The sequence below is a fragment of the Melospiza georgiana genome, chromosome 3, assembly GCF_028018845.1.
Source record: "Melospiza georgiana isolate bMelGeo1 chromosome 3, bMelGeo1.pri, whole genome shotgun sequence".
Taxonomy (NCBI): domain Eukaryota; kingdom Metazoa; phylum Chordata; class Aves; order Passeriformes; family Passerellidae; genus Melospiza; species Melospiza georgiana.
The window spans coordinates 20,088,110-20,111,486 of NC_080432.1; the positions used below are offsets into that span (position 1 = coordinate 20,088,110).

A 23,377-nucleotide genomic window follows, 5' to 3' on the forward strand; every position below is an offset into this window, starting at 1 on the left:
TGTCACCATTACACACAATAAGCACTGTGCCCTGGTGCTGAGCTCTCCAATCAGCACTGCTCTGCCACTTTGTGCCTCTGTCCTCACTTTTGCTGCCACACACAGGAGCTATGAGAGGTTTGCTTGACCTTGGAGGTCCCTTCAGTAAAAATGCTGTGCTTTTATTCAGGTCTGATTGTGCTCATCAGGCCAGAAGGAAGGACAGAGCTTTCTGTAGCTCACAGAAAGCAAGGAAAGGTACAGCAGGAATGTGCAGCTTTAGGGCTACAGGGGGAATCCAGCTTCATCAAAAAGCTCAGAAAAGGGATGCTATTCACCAGTCCTGGAAAGACATGCATTTTTAACAAGGAAGGGCTGGCAAATGCTGTAAATTACCAGCCACAAGCATTTTCCAGAGAGGAAAATTTTGCATTTGATTAATGCAAAGGCTGCAGCCCTGCTCTGGGTATGGTGTCTGCTTTTTAATCACATGAACATTCAGATAAAAACCATCTTGGAGTGCTCCTAGTGAGAGGAATGTGGGCAAGTGTCTAAGTGTGCACTGCCTCTTTCTAGAGCTTGACAGCACATCTTCCAGTATTTGTACCAATAAGCAAGAACCTCCATAGAAATGGCTGGATTATCAGCAGTGCAGTGTTGCAGCTTCTCCTGTGGTTAATGTGCTCCTGGAAAAGTCCAAGAGGGTAAGGAAATACCTCTGACCTGTCCTATATCCCCAGCTGTGAGGCTGGCTGATGTTCATTTTTGGCATTTTACCTGCTCAGTGATGACTGAATGGGATTCTTTCCAAGAGCATCCTAGTGATTTACAGATTGTGCTGCATTTTTAGATGTCACATAGAACTTGGGAGTCTGTATTAATTAGTAATGCAAATGGAAAATAATTAAGGTAGGGGACCTGTGGGAAAATGGAGCAGTTATGTGATGAGAAGCTATCCCAATTCCTATTCACAAGGAAAATTAGTTTAGTTTGCACAGATAACTTAATCCTGGCATTTTTTACCATCTGAATACCTGAGAAATACTTTCTTACATAAAAGGAGGAACCATATCAACTGCTCAGCCTTGCAGGGTTTATGAGCTTCAAGAATGCAAGAGTGAACCTTTCCAATCAAACATCACCATTTATCCATTGGATCTTTAGTGATGTTTTGACTTTGATTTCCACAGGGCCCCTTGATTCTTCTCTCAAAATTGGCAGAGGTGCCCTAAAACTTGGTCTCTTGTCAGGTAATTGGTGTGATAAGTGGCAACCTTCAGGATATTCACTACAGATGATAAGGCATTTCAGAGGGAGAAGAAACATTTAAGTTTCAAGTTCAAAGTCAGATACTTCTGCCTTTTACAGCTTGTGGGAAAATGGGGGAAAATTGTCCTAAGCAGGCAAATTTTCACTAAAGACTACACAGTGGTTGAGAACAGAGTGGTCTGGCTAATGAGAACAGCTGATTACAGGGATTTAACACAAACATATTTTAGGAGGTCTGAGATTGGGTTTAATCTGTTCTCGTGCATGCACTGATGAATCCCACAGCCTGTACCCGGGCCAAGCTGTCACAGTCCCTGCTGCCAGGATGTAAATGTCATCTGCACTCTTTGTTCTCAGATCTATGACCTTGCATTTTGCTGGTTTAAAACACATGTTCAGAGGAGTCCACTTTGCCAAGTGTTGCAGTTTGCCTCACAGACCTGGCCTGTTTTGTTTATTTACCACTGTGGCATATCTGCAACTTTTCCAGCAGCTGATTTATTTATTTTGTCCTTCTAAATCCTTTATAACACTAATGAACATCTTGGGGGAAAGAACAAATCATTGCAGGACCTTGATAAAAACACCCTCCTGATACCTTTTATATCAATTTACTCACTTAATGTGCACTGCACCTTGGGTAGTGACATTATTTTGTACCACTATAGTGTATAGTGTCACTAATAGTGACACTATTTTGTACCACTATTTTAATGATCAAAACTATAATGACTGGTGTAATTTATGCCACAATCTCTTGAACTTAATGTTAGCTCCTTTGTGCACCTGATTTTCTTGCAGTTGTCAGAAGTGACATCAGGTTCACTGGCCTGTATTTTCTTGGGGATAGAAAATACACCTCCTTCATCCTTCTAAAATAGTGAAGCATTTGCTAAGTTCTAGTTCTCTGGAATTTCCCATATACCTTATGAGGTAAGAGAGTCCCCAAAAAATGTTGAAATAAAGTAGAGCATGCTATAAACAAGAGACAAAAATCTCATCCTTGAGGCTTGGACACAATGTTGTAACACTTGGCTTCAGCCAGATAAGGATGGACATGGATAATATTTGTTCCTGTGCATTAGTAACCTGTCCTGGTTTTGAATCTGATGTACTCAGCTTCCTTAAAGGTACACTCAGTTTCTGCAATTCAACTTGATTCTTCATCTAAAGTCTCCAAAGGCAAATTGCTAAGTGGTGCTGACTTCAGCAGCAGCACAATTGCCCAGCACTGCCTGGTTACAGTAAATTTCCTGCACTTCCACTAAACTCTGCCCCAGCTTGCACACAGCAGCACAACTGACCTGAATTGCAGAAATTTATGAAACTTCCTAGAGCAGGCAGTTTTACCTGGTTTTGAGGTTCATTAAGAAAGCTTTGCTCCAGCTTCAACCATTTGTAAGGATACCAGGGCCTCACCTGGAGACAATGATCCATCGTTTAGAAGAACAGATCTTTAGGAGACCCAGATCTTTAGGAGACCCAGACCTTTAGGAGAACTCCACTGCATGGAGACATCACTAGGAGAAAGCCTTTAACAGCAGACATTTCTCTAACTTTCCGTCAACCCAATTTTAAAGGCCAACCTTTAAAATTATTTTACCTAATTTTACCACAGAAAAGGAATTGCCTCCTGTTTTGCACTTGTGTATTTTAAGGCTGTGCATACATGGAACCATTTTAATGGGACAGGAGAGTGGCACAGAAGTCACAGAGTGCAGATAAACAGATAGCAAAAAAGGGAGTTCCTAGGCAGTGAGGAGCAGCAGTCCGTAGATAGAGCTCTGAAAAACAGCATGAAGTACATGCAGCTCTGTCCAGCTGACATTTCTCCCATAAACACCAGAGAGAAATTTATGCTACTGAAAACTGAGCCTGTCTTTGACATTAAAATTATCTGCAATAAAATCCCAAATTGTGAAGAAAAAGGGTACTTAAATATTTATATCAAATTAGGACAAATCTAGCAAGAGAGAGCTTTTTGGCTAATGATCCATCTTGAGGAGACTCTCCATAAATTTTCAGAAAACACATAGATTCAGCTGCTTTAGCTCATTCTTCTGGTGGGGAGGAAGAAAAGAAATAAATACTTTGCTAGGAGTTCAACATCCCTCTTGTCTTTTTTTTTTTTTTTTTTTTTTTTTTTTTTTTTTTTTTTAGGGTACCTCCTATCCGTTTGCTCAGGATATTATTTTCCTTTCATCAAGAAGTATGGTTTTCACAGATACTCTGTTTACATGGGCACAGGGTCAATCTCTGCATTTTCTTCCACCACTACTCACAACAGAAACAGAAGAAAATTGCATAATCAGGGAAGAGCTTTCACCACTACTTTTAGGGCTGATCCAATATCAGCAATCCTCTTTCAAGAATAACTCCCATTCTCAACACCACTGATGTAGAACTGGTCTTGATTGTTCATTAAACATCCAGAGGGCCAGATATGCTGCAGTAGTGTGTTGAGGTAGAGGAGGCTGAGCTCAGAGAGCAAGATCTCCTTTTGATCCATAGTTCCTTGCAGTTCTTGTGAACTCTTAGTGTTGGTTGCCCCAGATTAAGCCTCAAAAGCACCCACAGAGACAGATTCCTAAGATGGAGAGGCAGTACCATGCCCACATCTTCATTTTCACATCTATTTCTTTAAAGATTTATTCAGGAGGTTAAGGTCTTTGATTGATCCCTTTGTGTAAATCAGGGGTACTCCCATTCAGTTATTATTGATTGCAATGTCAAATTGACCAAAAGGTTTGGTGAACAAGAGTTTGTGAGGCATCCCAGTGGTTTAGAGAGGGTTGGAGAGCTCCAGCTGTTACAATTTGCTATAAATAAAATTATTATTTAAAAGGTTCCTTCTAATCCTTATATGGCATTTCAGGACATATCCTATATCCACTTCAACTTTTTCATTGATATTCCTCAAAACTGGACTGAACAGTGATGCAATAATTCAACCAGACCACTCTGATTCTTGGCATTTCATACAGTACAAATTTGGCAGCACCAGATATGACACCCAGCAAGTGCAATCCAGCAGTGGCCAGGCAGGGAGAGCCAGCCTCCCTCTCCAAAATGACAGCAGTGGTGTCCCAAATGCACTTTCCCTCAGGTATGTCATTAGATCAGGAATAGGAAACACCTCTGGTTCAGCTAATTTTACTGTAATCACACCCCACATCTTCTCTGACCTAATTTGGTGCAGTGCAAGCTGTCAGCAAAAATGTGCTGGCTCTCTCTGGCAGCATTAATTCTGTAAGTCATTCAGATATTATTTCAAAAAGATGGAAACCAGTTAAAAAGAACATGTCTTTTGTCTCCATTAATAACAAAGGGTGGAATTTAATGTTATCTTGATGCATTTGCTGCCAGGAGAGTTTCTTCTAAAGTACAAAAGGCCACTGAAAATCAATCAATGTGTTTCATTGACATAGGCCAGAGAACTTTAGGAGGCTTTGACATGTCCATAGAGACGTGGGCAAATGCATCAATTTCTGTCCTTAGCCCATGTCTTGGGCTGCAGCAAACAAGCACTGCAATTTCTACCAGACATTGGAGAATATGGATATTTTCTCTACTACTCAGCTCTGGGAAAGGATAATTATTATAAGCAAAACCAGATGAAAATCCAAGAATATTTTATGATCCACTTTCATTAACCCCCCCCCCCCCAAAAAAAAAAAAAAATCTCTATTAGCCTTAGAACAATGGGGCCAAATTCACACTTGTGGTAACAGGACTGACATCAGTAGAGCAGTACAATTAATTTGGCCCATGGGATCTACTTGAAAATATAACATACTGTCACAAGGATGACAGCCAGAGTCTGTGGAGAACATCTTTCTATACCGACTAATTTGGCTTTAAAAAGACAGTGCAGCTGTACAAGCAGCAATCCAGTGGGCTGGATCTTCAAGTGCAACTCTGCTCACATCTGTACAACAAAGTTCAGTTATAACCATATGAGAATTCAGCCAAGTGCCTTTTCCAGACCAAATGGGAGATCAGAATATAAGTATTATTAGGCACCAAAGTGATACTTACATGACATTCATAAAAAAAAAGACACTGGGAGGTAGAATTCAAGAATGACCAGGTAGCCAAAGATCTAAGTGAAATGCTGATATCCCTTGCTAATCCTTTCTTATCCTGTCTCCTCTCTCTGCCACCAAGTAGTCTCCTGAAGCATGTTAAGCTGCAGGGAGGATCAGAAAAAAAATCTAGCAGAAGGCTCTTTGGCTGTTTCTGTCGTCATTTATTTATTTTTAAACAAAAAATTCTTGTCCCTTGCAGTGATGACGTTTTAATGAATCCATCAATCACTGCAAACTCCAAACTAGAATCCTACATAAAAGAGACCTATTTGTAATACGTGACCTAAGCCCATACCTAGCAAAATTAGTTCTCAGGGGGACAATGGAGGTCTTTCACTGCTGTCTCCATGGAATCGTAGATGATTAAGCTGGACAGGGCCTTGTGGGTCCTCAAATCCAGCCCTGCACACCTAGTATCACTTTATCCCTGCCTTGTTCCCCTGAGTGTGTTATCTAATCCTCTGCTGACTGATTGTGACCCACCCTACAACTTCTCTTCCATGGGAAAATGTCCATTGTGTGTTGCTTAAGCAAGCTCTTGATTACTCCTCTAGGTCTTCAGTTCCCCTGTATCAATTAGTTTTAGGGTGTTAGGATCCAGGCTATCTCCCCTGCCCTCAATTATTTTAATTCTATCCAAAACTGCCTTTTATTTTTCCTGGTTTCTCACCCATATGCTGTGTACATCTCAGTGTTGCAGGCTGTGTTTCATCACACCTCTGCCACCACGTTGGGCTCCTCAGGGCACATTCATAATCAAATCTTTGACTTTATTTTGTTGCTGCCATAGGCAGTAAGCTTCACTTAGTCATGACTCAATTTTTTGCCTCTCTTTTTATGGCTAGCAGACCCATTATAATGTGCTTTCATCTCACTTGCACCATTTCTCTCAGGTAGATGTTTCAGAGCTCTCACTTGGTGCTTTCTTACCACAGCATTGTTTTTCCTTGCCACTTGTCCTGTGCCTACAAGAGCTTACTTCTTATTGCAGATTGAGGGACTACATAAATTGTGAGGTCATCTCCCTGGCCACTCTTCTTCGCCAGGACTCTCCCCAGACCATGGATTTATGTAAATCCATAAGACGATCATGAAATTAAAATCTGACTTAGAGAAGACCCCTGACTCCACATTCAAAACTTCTGAGCTCTCCACTCTTCACTGACTGTTGTTTTGCCTGCTGGTGATTTAACTGTAGGTAGATGAGAAACGTACTCAGTGTGCTGCATCCATGGGCAACTCCCAGGACGAATATTCCTGCTGGCTTCAGAAGTATCAAAGAAAGCAGTTGCTGCTCCCTCGTGGTCATCAGCATCATCCCTGTTTTGAAAGTTGCCATCACTTAAACTCTGTAGCAATTTATGGTCTTCCATCTCCTGTCTGCCTGCTGAGGTGCTTTTATCCATTGCTTGGTGAAGTCAAAGCCAACCAAGGTAATGAAGATTTATTATTGAAATGGCTTAAGCCAAGCCATGTCTGCAGCCTCATGGGATAACTCAGCAAGACTCAGACCAGGAGACTGTTACAAACAGTGGTTTCCAAAGCAACTGGGCAATCCTGGACTCAGTGATTCCTCTTTGTCCTTTGGCACTTTCTTTTTCACCACTTGGCAAAGTGTTTTCACTGCCTACATCACCTGTCAGTACTGTCTAGCATGACTGTGCAGTGCAGCCACTTCAAAACTTAGGTAGCCTCTTAATTTTTAAAGAACAGATAGAGACCAGGACATTTATATTGTATACAAAGCTTAGATGTCATCACACAGCTGAACTCCTTCTGTGCTCACCATGGATGGCATCACACAGCAATTTTAAAGTGAATGGCAATTCCAAAACCTTTAGGGAAAAACCCATATTCACGTATTGGGACCAGCACAGAATGAATACTTTGTTGCCAGTATTCCTTTGTTCTTTTGAGGTCCCTTGTCCCTTGCTCTATTCACCACCAGGATATTCCTTTACCCATCTGTTAAAACCCAGCATGAAAATCAGACAGGGCTCTTGTGCCCGTTTCTCACTTGAAAGCTGGCTTTGCTCACTGCAATTTTCAGTCCTGGAAGGCAACTATCACGAGTAGCCAAATGGAGCCTGCCCTCAGAGGAATCTGCTGTAGCTGCTTACCTCTCAGCAGCTTCCTTCACAGGGCTAGTTCTGAGGAAATACAACTTTTTTATTAGCTTATCATTTTCCATTGGGACTGGAAGAGTTTTGTGGAAGAAAATCCCAGAGCATCTGTAATTTAAAGCACTGTCCTCTCTCTGTTGGGGCTGTTCTTCACCTGTTTCCACAGTATCACTTGTCCTGAATAGAAGACAATCCTTAGTTCCACCAGTTTTCCTTATTTTCTTTGCCTTTGGTTGACATCTAACATTCCTACTCATGGAAGAACAAGGCATCTCTGCTTTTTGGCTCCACATTGTTCCTCCCATATTCCAAACAACCAAGGAACCTGTCTGCTGCCATGGACACCCCTGTCCATGGACACCACTGGCATGGTGGGATCTTTTTTCCCTCTTGTGTGAAAATGTCTGTCTTTTATTTCTCCCTTCATTCTCTGCTGTGGAGTCTCAGTCCTGGCTGTCTCCACTGTCCTGTCATTTGGTCTTTGGGGGGTAGTTTCCCTTTCTTTCTTCTTTGCCTCTGAATTATCTTCCTCCTCTAGATGAATAAATTTGTTGCTCAGCTTCATCTCTCCCACAGTAGCTGATTTCATCCTTCTCCTGCCCTTGGCTAGAGTTGTCCCATGGATATCCCTTTCCATCTTTTTGCTCTCAAGGCCACCTTCTTATTGAAGAGTTGAGCGCTAGTGTTGCTTCTGCTCTCTCCTCAGGGTGTTCCTCAATCACGGCTTTGAGTTTCTCTCTGAATTTCAAGTTATGTCCACTTATCTTTTTTGCACTGACATCATTTTGTCCATGAGTATGGTCAATTTATGTTCTATATTTATATACCTTCCATCTTGTGCCTTGATGTGAAACTGGGAGATTCTGCAGCCATCCATCATCCTGTGAACCCTTTTCTCTTTTGTCCCTTTCAAATTATTCTTCAGAAGAGCATAACTGAATTAGGTACCAAAATTCCATGGATTCTTGCTAGGTGCACTGGTTTATAATAAATGTTACAGAAACAGAAGACTATCACAAGCTGTTACACAATAAAAAATCCCTGCAACATAATCTGTTGTGGTTGGACATTTTATTAAAATCCTGGATAGTCATTTACAAAAAAAAAGCTGACATGCAGGGTTTGGATTTAATCTTCACATTTCCACTGAAACTGTGGCATTGTTTGAACACAACAGCTTCAGGATCCTGGCAAAAAAAGAGTAAAACTGTCCGAGCTGTTCCACTCTGGTTTGAATTATCCCTCTTTTTATTTATTTGTTTCTAGCTTTGAAGTCTGTGTACTTTAAAAATCAATGAACATTATATTAACAAGCAGACACTAATTACATTTTAACAAACTGGAAAGGCTTGGCTACAAATCTTTGAAAAGATAGATTCACATTTTAAAAAGCTTTCTAATCCAACTGGCATCGTTGTCATAAGACACTGACAAAGCCTGCACAGAATGGAAATGCTAAAGGAATCTGTTTACCAGATTTTTTTTTCCTATGATTTATAATTAGTCTTCATCATTGTACTGTTTCATACTCTAGGTCTCGTAAACAGAGTACTTGTGACTTTTACAGGATTAATGGAGACATTCTAAGATATAGAAATTAAAAGATCACTCAGATAATAGCAACATTTCACTCTTGTAGCTCTTCTCATCAGTTCAACTTCTTGTTTTACAAACAAATTAGGATTGCTATCAGAGTCCTATAGAGGGATAGAAACGAGGCAAGGAACACTAATGTTTCTCATCTGCAATTGCTTAGCAGAACAGAGGCAGACCAGAACTGGGTCTCTTGTATGCAGTTTAGAGCTCTAATTCTTAGGTTACAGTGGTTCATTGAGCAGATTTTAAAATATGGGCATTGAAGTAAGCAGTGGGAGTCAGAGAGTTTGTATCAGGATTTTCAGCACATCAGGAAATGCCAAAAATAAATAGATGGTCCTGTAACAATAAAAAATATCATGCCTCTTCTGGCCACTCTGAGAGTAGCTGTGTCCTTGGCGTGAGGGTCGCTGGAAAAGCAGCTCCCACATGAAACTAGAATCCCCAGCAATGCACGGAACAGTTTCTGCACCGATGTCCTGGGATGACTTTATGATGCTTGTATCCCCAATTGTCTGTTCTGTTTATGCTGGACAATAAGTTTTGCACCTTTAAGACTGGTTCCAAGAGCTAAGTGGGAGGAGAAGAAGCACGTAGTTTGTTATCAAAACCTGCACTTGCTCCCTGTACACAACTGGACCCAGTCCAAGTCTCCAGGTCTACCACATCTCTCCAGATCCTGTAATGGCACTACACTTAGGCTTTCCATTTGGTTAACATGTGATATAAGTGCATTTATCTTTGGTTCTTTATGCCACTTGTTAGTGACATGCTACATATGTGGAAACACACTCCCCTCTACTAAGTGCTGAGCAACCAGCCTAACTCAGACCCTGGACTCCTGTTCCAATGGTGCTGAACTATGATTTTGTGTGGTTTTGGGACCAGCTTGACAAGCCTGAAGCTCTACCTCTGAAATGGATAAAGTGAGTCCTCATTATCTTGTGACTGATCTGCAGGGAGCACAAACCACCCTGGATGTGTGAGTAAATGAAGGAAACACCTTGATGCTGTTTTTGAAGGCATCTAATGTTCAGCTTCCAATCATGGCATGAAATCTGCCCTTTCTCAGCTGGTGGTATGGTTTCTTTAAAATTTGGTCCTGATCTATGTTTTAAATTGAAGAGCAGTTAAACCTCATGAACAAATAAAAAGCAGATCATGTATTAGAGAATCTCTATTGGATTTTGAAGTAGGCTAGAAAGCACATAAACACCTTTAGTACAGACTGCTTTTTTACACCACTACTTTGTTCCCTGTCACAGCAGAACAGGGAAATATGCAACACACCTTCAACCAACCATTTTGCTAAAAAAAAAAAAAAAAAGAAAATAAAACCCAGCTGAAATCCTACCTTAAATAGATCCACTTCATATCTTGGTCCCCTGTGAAGAGCAGCAGCTGTGAAACAGTCCAGAGACACCAGTGTTCAAACCCCTCTGAAACAAATGCAGGCAGCTCACCTCACACTGACAGGTTCCTCTCACAGTTGTACTATTTTTAAATAGTACTAGTTGTAAATTGCACTAGTAATTAATTGTACTAGTTTTAAACCAACAGTATTGACTTCAAAGCAAGACTTAACCTGATCTACACTTGTATAAATGACACAACAAGCCCATTCTTGGTTCAGCAGCTTGGGTAGTTCAGATTTGGTTCGTCATAGGAATTTATCAACATCATGTTGAATTTATCAAGGAAAAAAAACCAAAACTTTTTTACTTGAAAAGGAAGGATTAAGTTTGCAAGAGCTGATGAGAATACCAGGAAAAGCAGGCAGTGAGGCTTTGCCCAGAAAGCCAACTGTTGCACTCAGGTCCACTGCAGCTGCCTGTGTGTTTCCCCCAACAGAGAACAGCAGAACAGAGAGAACAATAGAAAAAGACAGAAGTGGAGGGGGGAACCACCTTGACAAGTTTGATAAGTTCAGGAGATGAAGACTTTCTAAAAGATGAGGAAGGGTAAAAGTGCAGGAAAGGGCAAACAATTCAGTTTCTCTGTCAAACAGAAACTTTAGATATATGATATTTTCCCATATCATAAAGGTCAATCAAGGCTTTACATAGGATAACAGGATGCAGCTTGCCCACAAAAAGTTGGTGTAGTTATACTTAATCCACTGGATTAAAATATGACAACTTGAGCATTTTTTAAAATTTATGGAAGGCAGCTCTTCAAATCCTTCTGAAGCAATTAGAGACAGCTATATTTTCCAAGAACACACGTGCCTGAAGAGGGAGCACATTCTAGGAAATACATGATCCTGTGCTAGAGGTGCAAATTCCCTAATGGGTACTCTATCAGATTTTTTCAGACCCCTGCTAAAATAGAGTCTTCAAATGCTGACCAACTCTAAATCTATAAAAATTGAAGCAAGCCAGGAAAAACTCCACACTGTTAGAAAAGCAAATGCCAGATTACAAACCTCATGGGGAAAATCTAGAAGACTGAAGTTCCTGGGAGTTTTATTATTGTACCAGTGGAGCAGAGATTTCTCCCTAACTGTTCCCCAAGCCCAGGGATAGTCAGTCTGTACTTCCTCCAGTGTGTAAGGGATGGAAGAAATCAAAGAGAGCACATAATAAATCAACTGACAGTCTCTAAAAAATAGCTGTCCTGTCTCCTTAATATGAGTGAGAGTAATGTTCTGAGGGCAGGAAGAATTCGGCTTTAGACTGAAAACATTCCCCTATTGGGGTACAGAAAGTGATCACTCTGTACTTTAATCAATCTCAGGCCTCTCTTTGAGGGAAATAGTGTGTTGCCTGCAACAGTACATGTAATAATGTTTGCTGAAATATAAACTGTGGCTGTATACCCCAAAATGGAAGGTCAGAAGTCAACTGAGGATCTGGCCGCAGAAGTTCAGCAATAGAGATCAAAAAGGAATATATCAAATCCAGTACTTTTCCTCAAGGAACAGGTTGCAGAAATTTCTCAACCCATCTCCTTTCATAGTAAGTGCACTCACCCTGTAACAAAACTATGCACTACAAACTGCCAGAGTACTCAAAGATGAAGTTTCCTAATTTCTCCTTGTCCTGTGCTTGAGTATTTAAATATTTATACAGTGAGTTTGCTCTTATCCACAAACACAACTCCCCTGAACCTCTGCAATGCTTTTCCAGTCCATCTACCACAGTGAAGAATCACATGACACTTAGTCCTCCCCCAGCCCTTGATAAATATTTCCTAAAGCCAACATTTGGGATTACGGAATGTGTTGTAATCAATTCTTAAAGTTACAGCACCACTGGATTTTTATTAACTTGCACAACAACAACAACAACAAAAATCCAACAAAAAAATGGGCCCTCATAATCAGTCAGCCTTGTTATATCCTGAAAGCTGCTTTAACAAGCAGGGAGTAATATAGTGTAATTGGTACTCCACAATTTAATTGTTCTGTTCTTAAATCTAATATTGCAGCTGTGGGTTAAGTTTACACCACAGCTTTCAAGAGAACATGAAAGTGTGGTACATCTGTGCAACAGAAAGCTAAACATCTCTCATCTGATGTGTTTACAATGACATTTGATAGCGTGGAATTGTTTGGAGCTCATTCTTAAAGCTGCAGAACTGCTTTTCAACACTGGGAAAAAAAAAAAAGGCAAAAGCCTCCAATCTCCTTCCAGCACCAGCCCACACAGACCTGATGCTTGTGGCTGCTGGCATTGCAGGGAAACTGCTGGCTGGAACAATTCCTTCAGGTAGCCTTGAGCATTTGTCACTTGGGCAGTGGACAAGGGGACAAGGGCATCTTCCTCTTGAGAAGATACAATAATTATTTGAAAAACAAATGACTCAAAAAAACCCCCAACAAAAAACAAAGCCAAAAAAACCTGAACAGAACAACCCTTGACATGCATAAACCAGACAAAAATATTTCAAGAAATGTTATTTCATGGATGACTGTAGCATGTATAGAAATGGTGGAGTTTTCTGTTTAGCAGGTGGCAGAACCGCTTATGGTATCTTGAGCTTCACATAACTAACAGCTTCAGCATTATGTACTTGTTAGTCAATTTATGAGGCCCATAAGTAGTTCAAGAAACTTAGGAATGAGCCCATAAATGTCATCTGCAGTTTGTGAACTGCAAGTATCTGACTGTTTTGATCAAGGTTTTTATGGGAAAGTTAAATGTTTATTAAAATTATTTACTACCGCCCCACAAAAAGGGAGCAAGCCTGCTGAAGAACTTAGGTAGTGATAAGATGTGATAGGTTGTGGGTCAAATGAGTTGGCAGAAAAGCATTTCTGTTTATGTTTAAGCCCAAATTTTTATACAATTCAAAGTTTAGAGTGCATTTAGGTGCTGAGAAAAGGTCTGTGGAGAGGAGGAATTTTCCCTTTCCCATAACCTGCTGTCAGAAATACATGATCTCATCAGGCTACTTTTCTTGTTCTCAGCATTAGCCTTTTTCTAACACCTTCTGTCCTTGGAGAAATGCATGATAGTGCAACTTAGTTAAAGAAATCACTTTCTGCTCATTCCTTTGTAGCAGTCCACACCAGCGTCTTGATTAATGCTCTTTAACAGATCAGTCTCACTGATGAAGCTCAGCTATATTACACTGGAATCTATTAACTTTTTAAACTTTATTATTTCAGTCACAATTAAGACTATCTGAAGCCTCTTTATAAAAAAGGGCCATATCAAAAGCTGTACGTTACCAACCGGATCAATGGATGCATTCATTCTGCATCAAAAATACCTTAAGAAGGACAGATCTCCTGGGGAGGCAAATCTGTATCAATATTTCAGTCTCTTGAATACAGAAGTTTGATACAACGTGATGCAACACCTGAGCTTCCCCTCCTTTCAATTAACTGAGAAATAAAAATTGTCCTTAGAAGGGAAGAAATGCATTTGTATTGTTTCGTTTTCAGGTTTTCCGCCCTTTCATAGCATCATAATGTTCTTTTCATGGGTGGAAAACTTAATCTTCAAGTTCAAGCCTAGATTCTTCATACAGTTCAGGATGAGCTGACTTGGAATACCGGGAATATTTCAGATGTAGAAAATCACCCAATTCATCCAGAGCATTCAAAACCTGTAAGACCATGAGACTTTGTCAATTCTATTGGAAAAGAAATGAACTTCTCCTAACTTTTACTTTATTGCAGAACAAGAAGATTATTTTAAAAAATCAAGTAAAGTTTAAAGAACAAATAGGCAAATTTTGCATTCAGTCCACAACAGTGAACATCAGTGCAGTTGTAGATGTACAACAGCATCTATGAGAAAGGAATTTACTCCTTCAGTAGGTTATGGGTTATTAGTAAGTACATTAATTGAGCACAGATGAAAAAAATTACTTTTTCCAAAAGCACAGAGAAGTAACAACCAAAATAAAAAGTTATCTTTGCATGTGCAACAGAAATGTGTGAGGCTATACTTCAGTATTCCTCTGTAGCTCCCAAAGATTGGGGTTGCCAATGCATTTTCTTAGGTAGTACTCCGTTCAAAGTGCTGAGCAGAGACAGCATAAATAATCTAAATAGTTTAAGATCATTTTAGTAAATGCCATTATTTTCTATATCACAGGGACAATTTTTTCTTCATTAATAGTGTAATGCAATTTGCTGAACTGTGTCCCCAGCTCTCAGTGGATACAAAAATTAGCTGAGGAACTCTGTACCATAGGGAAGCAGCTCAGTGTTTTGCAGCATCTGACCCCCATTCAAGAGCAGCCAACTTTTTGGCATCAAAGAAGGAAACTGCAACTTTGATTTTAAGCCTGTTTCTGTTAAGCCACTAAAACAAGCTCATAAACAAAAAGTAATTTAGAACAAAAAGAAGTAATTTAGTAATGGTTTATGCAGAAAGATAGCTTCCAGGTCATTAAGGAAGTTATTCTTGGGAGCTTGCCCTTGCATGGATCTTTTCTCTTTAGCTGCAGGCTGATATACAAAAGGGAAATGTTTTCACTGTGCTTGTTACCTGTTGTTACCCCGGATTTAGGCACAGCCACAAAGTGTTTTGTCCTAAAAGCTTTCTTTCTGCAAGTAATCAAACTCAGAGCATTTCCATTCCCCCATGCTGAAAGAGTGCCACAAGTACTGTGGCAAAAGCACAGCACGTTCAGTGATGGCTGGGGAGTGACAGACCTTCCCTGGAAGCAGCAAGGTGCAGGTAGAAGTGAATGCACCATGATGGCCCAAAAATGAGGTGGGCTTGACACTTGGGGGTGGGGAGAAAGGAAAAAAATCAAAGCAGCAACGTTAAGAGATAAATCTTCAGATCAACTTCATTGCCTGTTACATAAGCCAAAATCCTTACAGTCAAACAGCAAAAACTGGTAAGGACCAACACAAGAACATAGCCATGCTCTGTTCTACAAAATGGTACCTTGTTAATAACTACTGAACCTTTAAAAGCAGCAGGAATTTTACACTGCACACATGCAAAGCAGGTTTTTGATGTTGTTTTAAAGCTACCTACACTGGCATGGGAGCTGCTCAACAGCTCCATACATCCACCTGTATCTCAGGATGCAAAAGGAGATTCAGGAACTCTCTGAAGGCCCCAGTGCTTGTCTGCATGAACCACAGGCACATTTAACCCAAATGCCTTTCCATGTTCAAGGATTTTTGGCTTTGACCATCAACATTCGTGCAAAGAGAGGAAAAGCAAAGCCTGAAATTTATTGTTAAGCCTCTTTGCTTCATGCCTGTAAGTTGGCTTATTCTGAGAATGAAAGTATCTCAAGCCAGGCCAAAAACACCTTCGGCAAAAAAAGGAAATGAAAAATTTCAAAGAGTTTATTTTAAACATATTTCCATTTTGGAACAGAGGTTTATGATAGAAGTCTCAACACACTCTTAATGGTATTTCTGATATCAGAGAAAGACACAGAACTGAGACTTTCCAGACAGCACCAATTAAACTTGATTAGGTTCAAACAGTTCCAAAACTGTTTGCAATTTCCACCTGTACCCCCAAGGCTGTCCCATATACTTCTGCAGTTCAAGAAACACATGGAAATATGGAGTGGAACTATGGGTATGGAAAACTTGATTTTCAATTATTTCCATATAGTTTCAGGTTTCCTACTCTGATAGTTTTGACATAGGATTTAACTTTTGTCTTGCTGTGCTTTTCATGTAGGTTTTTATTAGTGATGACAGATTTGGTCACTATTAGAAATAGAAGAACATAAGAAGTTAACTGACTCATAACTCATTTCAGAAAATAAAATGTATAAGGCTCAAATGCCTTTAAAGATCAAGTGCCAAGGCCACAAAAACAAACGTAAAAATGAATTATTGAGATTCAAAGTAACAGAGGCAGAGCTTCTCCTGCTCTCCCTGGCACCTGAGGTTGATTTGGGCAGGACATGTGCTGCACTCACCGTGTCCAACATCTCCCGTGTATGTGCAGCTGACACGCAAAAGCGAGCCCTGGACTCTGTGATAGGAGTAGCTGGAAACCCAACCACGACCACCCCGATGTTCTTTTCTAACATGCGTCTTGCAAAAGCCCTGAGGAGAGAAAAAGCAGTAGGAGAAAAATCAAAAATAAATGATCCCAAATAAACTGAACACAGACAGAAAACATTCACATATAACGCAACAATAGGTTAAATCCTGCTTTCAATTGATTGAATATTGCCACTGATTTCCATAAAAGCCAGAATTTTACCAGCAGGACTGAGATTCTTTGCTGCTTGGCAGCTCATGAAGTCAAGTGGGTGTCAAATGTGATGGCACAGAGGGCTCTGCAGGTAGACACGATTCATTATGCCAATGAAAATCTCTGAATACAAATCAAACCATGTGGGCATTCATAGTCCCTAAGGATGGAAGAGGCTGGGCTTGTGGAAGGTACAGATTCTTGGTTCCTGAACACCGATAGGAATACACCTGAAAGCTGTGTGATGGTTTATTTGATCTCACAATTGATCTGCTAGTTAGGAAGGCTTGTGTAGCATGTAGGAGACCTAAAACCCACAGCCACCCTAAGCTACCTACAAATACTTTCTACAGCTCAACACTTCCATTATGCTAATTCTGTCTTCTGGTCTCTGTGTCCAAGTCAGTGCACAAGTGGTGCTTGAGATGAACTGAATGATAAAAAATGTAAAAACCATTCAAAGATCAGATGGGGAAAAAAAAGCATCCTTCTGAACCAGTTCATACATCAAAGGCAATGCGTGTCCTTTAATAATTACAAATTCAAAATCAAAAAAATTCAAATTCAAAATGTTATCGAAAGTATTATTCCAGACCATGTTAAAAAGGGAAACGAGAAAAATTTTAAAATTCTGACATCTGGAACAACTCAAAATTAAACCTAGGGGCAAAAGGAAAACAGAACTAAATGACAGATTCAAACTACAGTGTATGTTTCCCCTGGGAAGCACCTACCACAGAGAACATCATCTTCTGCAGTGTGTACCAAATAACCCACAAACTTCAATAGTGCTTGTTTTGCCAGCAAGGTTTTTTCAGTACTTACCCTATCTTACCAGGCATATAAAGGAGCAAGGGAACAACAGGAGAATCATCATTGCCATAAATGATGAAGCCCATTTCATGCAGTTTTCGTCTGAAGTACCTTGTGTTTTTCTCCAGCTGACGCACTCTTTGGAGCCCTGAAATGAGCCAGTCAGGAGAAAAGTCAGTGCAAAGATCCTAACTGGAGTCTAGTCAAAGGTAAGAATCAGGGCTAGGGGATAACAGTTTGGCTGAAATGTGAATGTTGCTATTTGATTGAGAAGAAAAACATGGAATGAGCTAAATGCAGCTGCATTAATTATTATGGCATTGTAGGATGGATGGCTGATACTCCTGTACTTGTGAGGCGCCTTCCCATGGACAGAAACAGTCCCTGTCTGGGGGCAGACATCAGGACAATTCCCTGGACTTTGTTGTTCTAAATGAAGCCTGCTAGATGACACACACCTACAGAGAAGTAGTGCAGACAGGACCTGGAAATCAAGTATTTTCTTTCTCAGCATAACTGACTATTATCTCTGCATCATCCCTCATTTGGCCACGGATCCACAGATGGGACCCCAGCAAAACTGACAGGAGAGAAAACAATTATTTTTAATAAAGGAAAAAGACAAAAAACAGCAGAGAAAAATGTGCTTGAAAGGACATTTCAGCCATTTCTTTTGCATTGCCACAAAGGAGGTTGTTTCTGACAAGTGCAATTGCTTCCCAACCCACTGCATAAAGAGTCAAGTAGTAGGAGATATGTCCTTCCACCATTCCACCTGCATTATCCCTAAGCAGTGAGCTGATCTATGTGCTGCTTTTGCACTGCTGTGAGGTGCTGACAGGCATGGTGCCACCTCCTCCATGCCCACATGCCTGTCCAGTGCCAGATCAAGTTCACACAGCCAAGTCGAGCCGGGTCTGCATCTGCCTGACCTCGCCAGGAACAAAACTGCCAAGCCACCCTTAAGCAGATGGAGTCTCCAAACCTAACCACTGTTCAGTAGCTTGTGTCTGCCCAGCAGAGGTGGTGAGAATGTGTGGTAAGACTGGGAGTTAGCAGGACACAGTTACACTCTTAACTTTCATTTTCCTGCTGTTCATCAGCCTATACTTTCAATATCACTTACATTATGTCACCAGACATGAACACTGAAACCTACAGTGCAACTCATTTCCTCTTTTCCCTTTGCCTTTGCACAGATATTATGTTTTCACTCTCCATTTATGTTTTCATTTTACTTTACATTTTGTTGGCTTCATTCTTCATTTACCACTTTCTGCTGTCACCATTCTCTGACTGGAAGCCAGCTTCCTAATTCCTCATCTTGCTCTGAGTAATCACAGTGGCCAGTAAGGCACTTCTAGCAGCTACATGCTACCTTTGGTAGATTTGTCCTCAGACCACATTCTGCCCCCAACATCTGCTCTGGCTTTTCTTCCTTTTCCCTCTTGGCTGAAGTGGGGAACAGCACACTTACACGAACATCTTCTACATTAATATTTCTGAACATGTGTAGGGTTGAACAAGATCTATTACTTCATTTGTTCTGTATCCTCCAGAGTCAAGGTTCTGCCAGTGTTCTGGCTGGGAAATTTATAGGGAAACTGGGACTTGCTTCACAGTGTTCGGTGTTTTGCTTGAACAAATTAAGAGATCTCATAAAAACAGTGCATTTGTAACTTTATGCACAAAACTGCCCACGCAGACAACCTGTTACTTACAGTCACAGTCATTCAATTTAAAGCACTCAGTGGAAGAGATCTGCTGGGTTAGAAAAGGCCACAAATAGTTTAACTATCTCTCTAATGCTGCTAAAGCAAAAACAGCTGTGCCAGAGCAAGGAAAACAAATGAAACACAAAAGCATCCTACTACAAAGCTTTCCAGTCACTAATAAAAACAATAGTCTGTGGTATTTCCAAAAATATTTTTGGTGTAGTAGATCTCAAAGAAACAGGAGGAAGTATTGTTGAGGAGGAGAAGGGAAGGGGAGATGATGGTAAGGACAGGGAGTTAGAGAACTAGAGAATAATGTGGTTGAAGTCTAAAAAGATAATTTTTCCCTTTTTAGAAATTGTAAAGATGTTATTAGCACCTCCTCAATGTCCAAGCTATGAGGAGGAGGGTGGGGGAGTAACCTGAACTCAGTGCTCAAAGCCACTGCTGTTTCTTGCTATCTTAGCAGCCCCTGAGCGAGTTTCCAAACTCTCAGTTGGAAAGCATTTGAAACTACTAGATCTTCAATTAGGGAAAGCTTTTCATAAATGCAGATGTTCTTGGCAAGTGCAGTTTAAGCCTTGCTGCCTTCTCCTTTCTATTCATGTGTTTACCACAGAGCTGAAAACACAGTGTGAGCCACGCAGGATTCCAGGCTGTGCTGTTTGCTATTTATCAAACCATATGCGCAGGACCCAGAGTTGAACAGTTTTGTCTCCACTTATTTTTGGTGCTGGAAATTTAGACTCCACCTAAGGAAACTTTAGAGCTGAAAGAGAAGGTTCAGGCAATCCCCCAAAAGTCAAACCCCTCTTCCTTTTCTAATCTTCCTTTCCTGATTCTACATCCTCAAACAGTTTGTGATGTGAGATCCCCCCCTTTCAAGGCTCCCTCTGGAGCTCATTTCAAGCCAGCCAGTGCTGATGCAAAAGAGCCACTTGGATGTTTTAGCAATATCCCAGAATACTAATTTCATTTGCAGGGATGCATTAAAGAGCCAAATAAAAGATCAGAGCACTCACATATATCTGGAGGGAAAAAAAGCACATTAGGAGACGATTGCTACACACTCTGTATTTGTGGGTGGGTGGCTGGGAGGAACCTATTTCTTTACCAAATGTCAACACTTTCCTTTCTCATGTTAAGTTTTGTGGTCAAAGACCACAGACACACATCATATATGCACACTTCTTATATGCTGTCCCAATAAGAGCAATAAAACCATTAAAATTTGTAGCTGTATTTCAACACTCTTTTTCATTCTTTTATGGGACCTTCCAACATCAGATAAAGAGGCAGATCTGAGCAAAATGTTTATTTTTGTCTCACTGGTCTGATTTTGTCCCTCCACTGCAGATTAAGAATGATGAATTCAGTTTAGAATCAGGTCTTAATCCAAATTCACTGTGGGATGTTTAACTAAAAGCACCACATTTAGGAAGCATTTTCTTTGATTCCTGAGGCTGGGATCTTGCATTCTTTAATATTTATTGAGTCAAAATCTGCCAAGCAGACCCTTGAGCTAAAAGAATATGCCTGCATCTATGTGAGTGTAAGAATTTACCTGTATGGGACTAATTAGAGGATCAGGTCCCTAGACAGTAAATATGTATTACAAAATTCTTACTTTGCAAAATCCTTGAGGATTTACAGTCTATGCAAAGAGCTTAGAGCACAGCATGCAGCATATCCAGAGAGTTATATTCCATGAAATATGTGAACCACAACACACCATATGTTTGGAAAAAAAACCAGCCTGGACAGGGAACACCAACACTCCTCTATTTGAAACTAAGCACACTAATGCTCCACAGTATTCAGCTAAGGCTGAGAACAACTTTATTAAGTGCTCTATATCTTCTTATTGGTTAAATTAAGAAGGGACAGAAGGAGAGAAAAGTGAACAATAAACAATTCCCAAATTTCACAAGTTATCTTCACAGTGCTGGGAATGCACACAGGTGGTTTATGGGGATTTTTCTGAAATAAAGGATTAATTGCCTGGATGGTACAAGAAAAGCAGATTTACTGCATCAGCAATCCACCTTCTGCTGGCAAATTTAGAGTTTTCATTTGGTTGCACCACTTTAAAAATATTTGGTTTACTGCAAAGTTCTAAGGTGTCAGCAATTCTGGGAAAAATGCTGATTATATTTTTATGTGACATGGATCATTGCATACTGCTGGATTTAGCTCATTAATTTATGCAGGCTTTTAGAAAGTTTTATAGCTCAAAATTAATATGGTTTAGTTGAAAGAAAAATACCAAAAGAGGGCAAGAGAGAGAGATAAATAATAAAATGCAGTAGCTCATAATTTCTTTGAAGCAACCAACTTTTTAAGAGAGCCACTTGGAGTAACAGGCTTGTCAGAAGCTTTGTCACACATTTTCAGGGCACCTGACATCAGGAAGGCATTCTGATTACATATCTGATACCTGATCTTAGGCTGCCTTTACCTGGCACAGCCCCATGCACTTCAATAGAATTCTACTGTTCATGCCAGCTGAGGACCTTATCCTGGCAGCAAAAGAGGCAGTAAAACTATCAGCTCTCTAAAACAAAACTTCATTTTCCTCTTCCAGAGATGTCTGCTTTTGCCTTGTGCAAAATGCTCACGAGCAGAGAAGCTGCCTGCATCCAATTTCTGCACAAACATTCCACCCTTGAACTCTTCCTGTCTGTTCCTACCCTTGGAAGTTGTGACTCAGTCTATTGGAAAGAGGAATAAGCAACCTGGAGCCTTTCATATCAAGATCTCAGGTGTAGGAGGTGAAGGAGAGATATTTTTCCTGAACACAAGCCAGCAAAGCTAACACCACACCGTGCTGGTTTTTGGCAGGAGGTGGACTCCTCAAGACACAAATCCACCTGCTTTAATCTTTTCCAGCTGTTGTTTCATAGGGTCTTTCTAGATAATTAGTTACACAATTGAGCTTGTACACTGTCAGTGTTCCTTGGACAGAGCCCTCAACCCCCTGCCTTCCTCTACTAACAACTAGCTAGGAAAAAGCAATCTTCTATAGGCTGAAAAAAAACCTGGAAAACAATAGCTCTTTCCCACTAAACTACTGCAGATGGACAGATTTCCTTTTTTTTCCTCTGGTTCCATTATAAGAGTAACACACATGTACCTCCATGTGCATTAAATCACAAATAGAATGCTATAAAACCGGGGCACCTAAAGGAAATATGTTCTCGGATAAAACAATCTTCATAAAAAATAACTTTGCTACAAACTGGAGAGAAATGAAGACATTTACTTCTACAATCTAATGCTAACTAGAAATCTAGTAATTTCAACTTAATTCAGTTGCTAAATAATCCCTTAAGGACTTATTTTAACTGTGAACTGCTGTAAAACACTTTTCAGAGAAGATTAAGAGAAGAAAAATAGCAATTTCAATTGAAGCAGAAATGAGAAAAACTGAAAAGATTTGGGCATTTGTAATTTATTTCTCAAATGAGTCAGATCTGCCTACCCAGCACCTTATCTTTATTTAAATATAGAGTGCAGGCACAGCCTTGGCTAAGCCTTATTTCCTCTCAGCACAGGTCTCCATCCCACTGCTGATGCTTATGTCAAGATACAGGGAACATCTATCCATGGGAAGGATCTTCTAGAGGATTACAGCACTGGTTTAACTTTGAGTATGAAATAACTTTGAATATGAGAAAAGTGACTGCAAATGAGGCAGAATTTGATAAATCCTCAGATATGTTGCAAATCCCTCTTAGTCCAAAGACCCCGCTTGTTCAGATGCACTGACCCTCTATGGATACATCTGATGTCCTGTGGCAGGTGGATCACATGGCAGTGTCTATACTAGAACAGCATGTCTCCCTCATTTTGAGAAAAGATATCAGAATTTAGCTCTGTTTCATCATCCACTGTGATGTTCACCTTAGACAAACAATAATTGTGGCAGCACATTATCATCACTAATATCTTCACTGTAATCATGACTGGGAGCCCTAGTCATGGAGCCAATGCTGTGCAAACAGGGAATAAAGGTGCTTAAGGGCTTGAAATGTTACCATGTCCTTACTGGGAATATTAACTTTAAATTAAGCCAGGGTTCAAGCATTCTGCTTGAAACAATCCCCTCTGAATGAAGCAGCAAAATGAGAATTTGAAAAAGGCTTTATTTAGCATGA

General features: G+C 40.3%; 1 protein-coding gene across 3 annotated transcripts in view; it reads right to left on the reverse strand.

Moving 5' to 3' along the window:
- Positions 1 to 13,636: 13,636 nt before the first annotated feature.
- The window catches only part of SPTLC3 (serine palmitoyltransferase long chain base subunit 3), a 99,331-nt gene continuing 89,590 nt past the window's right edge, over positions 13,637 to 23,377 (reverse strand). For all 3 annotated transcript variants that reach the window (XM_058021350.1, XM_058021347.1, XM_058021349.1), the window contains 3 exons: positions 17,518 to 17,653; positions 16,412 to 16,541; positions 13,637 to 14,110 (listed from right to left, as the gene is read on the reverse strand). In XM_058021350.1, the coding sequence (XP_057877333.1) occupies positions 13,997 to 14,110; positions 16,412 to 16,541; positions 17,518 to 17,653 (380 nt within the window). In that variant the 3' untranslated portion in view covers positions 13,637 to 13,996. The remainder of the gene's footprint in view (positions 14,111 to 16,411; positions 16,542 to 17,517; positions 17,654 to 23,377) is intronic.